This window comes from Citrus clementina, unplaced genomic scaffold, assembly GCF_000493195.1.
Source record: "Citrus clementina cultivar Clemenules unplaced genomic scaffold, Citrus_clementina_v1.0 scaffold_6, whole genome shotgun sequence".
In the NCBI taxonomy this organism is placed as follows: Eukaryota; Viridiplantae; Streptophyta; class Magnoliopsida; order Sapindales; family Rutaceae; genus Citrus; species Citrus x clementina.
The window spans coordinates 2,506,412-2,513,257 of NW_006262139.1; the positions used below are offsets into that span (position 1 = coordinate 2,506,412).

General features: G+C 38.2%; 1 protein-coding gene and 1 non-coding gene across 2 annotated transcripts; one reads left to right on the top strand and one right to left on the bottom strand.

Annotated features, from left to right (window-relative positions):
- Positions 1-1,076: 1,076 nt before the first annotated feature.
- On the bottom strand, positions 1,077-1,184 carry LOC112097554. Its single transcript, XR_002905085.1, has one exon. It is a non-coding gene; the product is annotated as a small nucleolar RNA R71 (small nucleolar RNA).
- A 58-nt stretch (positions 1,185-1,242) lies between these two features.
- LOC112097286 lies at positions 1,243-3,261 on the top strand. Its single transcript, XM_024182471.1, has 2 exons — positions 1,243-2,145; positions 2,587-3,261. The coding sequence occupies exons 1-2, from the start codon at positions 1,243-1,245 to the stop codon at positions 3,259-3,261; spliced, it is 1,578 nt and encodes a 525-aa protein (XP_024038239.1).
- The last annotated feature ends 3,585 nt before the right edge of the window (positions 3,262-6,846 follow it).

Consider the following 6,846-nt stretch of genomic DNA (forward strand, 5'->3'; position numbering starts at 1 on the left):
AAAATGGTCACAAAAGAAAGAAAGCATAATCGGAAATAATACAAGTGCTGTTGCGAATGTTAGAGCGACCAGTGCTGCAGCAATTGGGGAGTGACGCGGGAGAAAATATAGGCGCGGTCAGCAATTAAATCACGATTTGCATGTTTCCCAATTAAAACACATGCACGCTCATGGGTTTCGGTTTTAACCTAATATTGCAATATATAAAGAAAGCATGCACCACATAGCAGGTGGCGAAGAATCATTATCATAAAAAAAAGACAATTACAAAGGCGAGAAAAAGAAGAAGATTAAGGAGTGATGTTCGGCTTCATCGAAGAATCAAGAAAGATCCTTAGACTTTCATCATGCTTAATTCATATTATCTTTCATCTTTTGATTGATTGAATGTATTATGTGATCAGTATCATTATGTTTACTTTTCTCATTCAGAGTATGAACTAAATTTAAGTGTAGTTGAGTGACAAATAATCCAATGGGTTCTTGACTGTTCTTATATGTTGCTATGATAATGTTGTAGCATTATACTCTAATAGCTTTTATGAACATAATTGTTATTTTGGTTGACCACCCATTTAATGATTTCAATTAAGATAGAGCAGCAAAAGGGCATGTCTTAGCGGATATTATTGGAGTATTACTTGTTCTTAAGTTGAGTTTCCTGGATTAGGTTATCCTAAATCCCATAAGGGCAATACTTGAATTAAGATTTGTGATATCCTAGACATAGGTGTTCACCTTGTAGGGTAGAGAGATTAAAGGTCATAAAGCCGTACATTAAATTTATAAGCAACCGGTCATTGTTAGTAGATTTGAGAGTATGAGATTTCCAACATACGATAGCTGCGGAAGCAGATTTGTTCTACCCAGTGCTGCAGCACTTATCATAAACAATTGGTGCTAATTCGGTAATCAACAGTCACCCTATTAGGAGAGTTTGATCATTCAACTACTAGTTATTCCTTGAGGGATCGAGCAAGAGCATAGTTAAATTCATTACCATATGATGCCATCACTACATGGAATGAATTGGCTGATAAATTCCTAATGAAATATTTTCCACCAACAAAGAATGCAAAATTACGGAATGAGATTACCTCCTTCCATCAAATTGAAGATGAGAGTTTGTACGAGGCTTGGGAAAGATTCAAGGAATTGCTCAGAAGGTGTCCTCATCATGGTATCCCCTGTTGCATTCAATTGGAAATTTTCTATAATGGATTAAACCCGAGTACAAGGTTAATGGTGGATGCTTCAGCAAACGGGGCCCTGTTATCCAAATCCTACACTGAAGCTTACGAAATTTTGGAGAGAATTGCCAATAATAATTACCAATGGCCTTCAGCTAGGCAACCAGTAGCCAGAAGATCAGCAGGGGTACACAGCATTTATGCAATTACAGCCCTATCAGCTCAAGTAACTTCATTGACTAACATGGTAAAAACCATGACAGCTGCTCCAGCAACAGTAAAGCAAGTTACTGAACTTTCTTGTGTTTACTGTGGTGAAGATCATGATTTTGATAATTGTCCTGGAAATCCAGCCTCAATCAATTATGTAGGTAACTTCAATCGACAACCTCAGAACAACCCATATTCAAATACTTACAACCCAGGCTGGAAACAACACCCAAATTTCTCATGGAGCAATCAGAATCGAAATGCTCCAGCATTGAATGGGCTAAGTAGAAACACACAGCCACAACAACCTGGTTTTCATCAACAAAGCCAAGGGCAAAAACATGTCAATCAGGATCCAATCACTTCATTGGAAGTATTAATTAAGGAGTACATTGCAAAGAATGAATCAATTGTGCAGAGTCGAGCTGTATCCTTGAGAAATCTTGAAAACCAAATGGGACAACTAGCTACAGCAATGAGCAGCAGAACTCAAGGAAGCTTACCTAGCAACACAGAATATCCTAGGAGAGAAAGCAAAGAACACTGCAAAGTGATTAGTCTGAGATCTGGAAAGCATGTTAATATACCATTTGAGATAACCAAAAATGGGATGGAATGCAATTCAGCTAAAAAACCAACTCAAAAGGAAAGTCTGTTACAGCAGACTCCCCATCAAGACATAGATGCAAGGGATCCAGCTACAGCAACTGCAAAAGAAATTCAACCAGAACTTACTGAAAAAGAAGTTACAACACTAGTAGCCACAACTTGCACCAACTTAAACAAATAGAGTTTGGTACCTCCTGAATCTAACCAGCAGTTTAGACATCCACCACCCTTCCCTCAAAGGTTCTAGAAGCAAAAACAAGACAAGCAGTTCAGTAAATTTCTGGAAGTACTGAAGCAATTGCACATAAACATACCTTTTGTGGAAGCTTTGGAGCAAATGCCAAATTATGTGAAATTTCTAAAAGATATCTTGGCACAAAAAAGAAGGCTGGGAGAGTTTGAAACTGTTGCTCTAACACAGGAAAGTAGCCATATGCTTCAGAGTAAAATTCTGACAAAATTAAAAGATCCAGGGAGTTTTACAATACCCTGTTCTATAGGGAATAGGTATGCTGGCAGAGTACTTTGTGATCTGGGAGCTAGTATTAATTTGATGCCATTATCTGTGTTTAAGTAGCTTGAAGTAGGGGAGTGCAGACCAACAACTGTCACTCTGAAATTGGCTGACAGATCTCATACATATCCTGAAGGAAATATAGAGGATGTACTGGTGAAGGTTGACAAATTCATTTTACCTGTGGATTTTATTGTGCTGGACTTTGAAGCTGACAAAGAAGTGCCCATTATACTTGGCAGACCCTTTCTAGCAACTGGAAAGACTCTGATAGATGTACAGAAAGGAGAGCTGACCATGAGAGTAAATGATCAGCAAGTCACATTTAATGTACTAGAGGCTATGCGAAACCCTGATGAAATAGAAGATTGCAATTTTCTCAATGTAGTGGATCTTGTTGTAACAGGCAGAGTGGACAGATGCTGCAGTAATGTACTTAATAAAGTCACCACCTTTGAGGAGGTTGAAGAGGAAGATGTTGCAGCAATTCAAACTGATTGGATGGACAAACAGCAATCTAATAGGCACAACAGAGCTATTGAACACCTGAATCTTTCAGACAGGGAAGTAAAAACAACTTTATCATCTATTGAATCACCCCCTAGTCTTAAATTAAAAATGTTACCTTCACATTTAAAGTATGCTTATCTTGGTCAAAATAACACATTCCCTGTAATCATTTCTTCTACTTTGGATGCAGGTCAAGAACAAAGCCTAGTGGATTTGCTAGGAAAATAGAGAAGACTAATTGGATGGACCATGGCAGATATAAAAGGTATCAGCCCATCAATATGCATGCATAAGATCCTGTTATAAGATTGTTCCAGTAATTCAGTGGAGCACCAGAGAAGGCTGAATCTTATTATGAAAGAAGTGGTAAAGAAGGAAATCATCAAATGGTTGGATGCTGGAATCATATACCCAATATCAGATATCTTATGGGTAAGCCTAGTTCAGTGTGTTCCAAAGAAATGAGGAATAACAGTAATGGCTAATGAGAAGAATGAACTCATTCCTACAAGGACAGTGACTGGATGGAGAGTGTGTATGGATTACAGGAAGCTTAATAAAGCCACAAGAAATGACCATTTTCCACTTTCATTCATAGATCAGATGCTGGACAGACTTGCAGGAAAACAGTACTATTGTTTCTTAGATGGGTATTCAGGCTACAACCAGATTGCTATAGCACCAGAGGATCAAGAGAAGACTACATTTACCTATCCTTATGGAACATTTGCCTTCAGAAAAATGCCATTTGGGCTATGCAATGCTCCAGCAACATTTCAGAGATGCATGATGTCTATATTTTCCGATATGGTAGAGCAAACTTTGGAAGTTTTCATGGATGATTTCTCAGTTTTTGGAGAAACATACAGTAATTGTTTACACAACTTGGAAGAAGTTCTTAACAGATGTGAGATGACCAACTTAGTACTTAATTGGGAGAAGTGTCATTTCATGGTGCAAGAAGGAATAGTGTTGGGTCACAAGATATCCAAGGAGGGTATTGAGGTAGACAAAACCAAGATAGAGGTAATAGATAAACTGCCACTCCCAACTTCAGTAAAGGGGATTAGGAGTTTTCTAGGTCATGCTGGATTCTACAGAAGATTCATTAAGGATTTTTCCAAAGTCGCCAAGCCTCTGTGTTCATTGCTGGAGCATGACAAACCATTTCACTTTGACAAAGAATGCTTGCAAGCATTTGGAGAATTAAAGAAAGCCCTCATTACTGCTCCAGTAGTTATATCTCCATATTGGAATTTACCATTTGAATTGATGTGTGATACTAGTGATCATTCTGTGGGAGCAGTATTAGGGCAAAGGAAGGATAAGGTTTTTCATTCCATTTACTATGCAAGCAAAACTTTCACTTCAACACAGATCAATTACACCACTACAGAGAAAGAGTTGTTGGCAATAGTTTTTGCTTTTGACAAATTCAAAGCTTACCTGGTAGGTACTAAAGTAACTGTTTACACAGACTATACAGCCATCAAATATTTAATTTCAAAGAAGGATGCCAAACCAAGACTAATCAGATGGATCTTATTGCTTCAAAAATTTGGCCTGGAAATTAAAGATAGAAAGGGGACTGAGAATCAAGTGGCAGACCACTTGTCAAGGTTGGAAGCAAACACTAGTACATTGACAAGAAAGGGCATCACTGAAACGTTTCCTGATGAACAGTTGTTGGTAGTACAGCAAGCACAGATGCTGCAGCAATCAGAATCTCCTTGGTATGCAGACTTTGCTAATTATCTAGTAAGTGGGTTGCTATCACCTGAGCTGAAGTTTCAAAAGAAAAAGAAGTTTCTTCATGATGTTAAGAGCTACCAGTGGGATGACCCACATCTATATAAGCTATGCTCAGATCAAGTAATAAGAAGATGTGTTGCAGCAGACGAAATACCTCAAATACTAGAGTCCTGTCATGCTGCAGCATACAGAGGACATTTTGGGGGGCACAGAACAGCTGCCAAAATTATGCAATCAGGTTATTTTTGGCCCACTATTTTTAAAGACGCTTATGACTTTGTTAAAGGTTGTGACAGATGTCAAAGAACAAGGAACATAACTAGCATACATGAGATGTCATTGTCGAACATACTAGAAGTGAATGTTTTTTATGTTTGGGGAATAGATTTTATGGGACCCTTTCCCCCATCCTTTGGAAACTTATATATCCTGGTTGCCGTACATTATGTCTCCAAGTGGGTGGAAGCTACAGCATTACCTACCAATGATGCTAAAACCGCAGTAACTTTTCTTCAAAAAAATGTTTTCTCCAGGTTTGGCACTCCTAGAACAATTATTAGTGATGAAGGTGCACATTTTTGCAACAAAATCTTTGCTGCAGCAATCATAAAATATGGAGTCAGACACAAGGTAGCAACAACATATCACCTATAATCAAATGGTCAAGCTGAAGTATCCAATAGAGAAATTAAGAAGATCTTAGAAAAAGTGGCGAACCCAACAAGGAAGGATTGGTCTTTACATTTGCATGACTCTTTATGGGCCTACAGAATAGCATACAAAACCCCACTCGGCATGTCTCCTTACCGAATTCTTTATGGCAAGGCATGTCATTTGCCCCTAGAGTTCGAGCATAAGGCACATTGGGCACTGAAGAAACTCAATTGGGATATGAATGCTGCAGCAGAACATAGAAAGCTTCAACTTTGTGAGCTTGATGAATTAAGGTTATTTTCGTATGAAAATGCCAGAATTTATAAAGAGCGAACAAAACACTGGCATGACAAGCATATTCAACATAGGCAGTTCACCCCTGGTCAATTAGTGTTGCTCCACAAGACAAGACTAAGATTGTTTCCGGGAAAGCTCAAGTCACGATGGTCTGGCCCGTTTAAGCTGTTAAAATCTTACCCTCATGGAGTTGTTGATCTTTTGGATGCACAAGCAGGCCACCAATTCAAGGTTAATGGGCACAGGGTTAAGCATTACATATATCCAGCAGCAGAAGGTTCAAAGGAGGTGTTACTCCTTCAAGAACCCAGTTATTGAGCAAAGACAAAAGGTCAAGCTGAAGGACCTTAAATCAGGTGCTTCATTGGAGGCAGCCCATTGAGGAACCAGTCACTATAAACCAATTTCATATCCTTTGGTTTTATGGATAAATATTCCTCTTTACTATTTTCTCTTTAATATTTTCGTTAATCGTATTTTGCCACTTTCACCATTTATTTTGTCATTTTACATTATTGCATTCCTTCTTTTCGATTTTATTTAATCTATTTATTTTCATAATTTTAGACTTAGTTTAAGTTTAAAATAAAAGCGGCAACTAAATCTCATATTGACAAGTGCAAGCATCTTATGGCAAAACTCAGAGGACAACAACCACGTGTCAGACGCTTTGGTATGAATTTTGTACCCGTTGTTGGAATGAGCAAAGGGGGGCTGCAACACCTATTTTTCCCGTTACAGTAAATTAAAGGCTGGAGCCTTCACTTACCATTGGAGATGAAATCGTGACAGATGGACGCTCGGATATGGATAGAAATTGCGGAAACAAATCTCTAAAATCACAGCTTTAATTTCAATAACCGATAATTTTGGGATATGCACATTTAATTCAAATATTTTATTCCCTCAATTATCTCTAATTACTGTAGTTATCTTCACATTACAGTCCACTATAAATAGGAGTCACTGTACTTAGTGTCCACGCCACTATTCCCCATCTCTTTCACAAGTCCAACTCTCCTAATTCTTAAACTTTTCTTCCCTTTTTATTCTCAGAAACAGTAGCTTCAACCTGTTATTGCTGCAGCAATAACAGGTTACAAGAAGACA

Coding starts and splice junctions, on each gene's coding strand:
- LOC112097286 (XM_024182471.1), top strand. CDS start 1,243: ATGGTGGATGCTTCAGCAAACGGGGCCCTGTTATCCAAATCCTACACT. Junction 2,146..2,586: donor CAGAACTTACTGAAAAAGAA/GTTACAACACTA, acceptor GTGTTTAAGTAG/CTTGAAGTAGGGGAGTGCAG.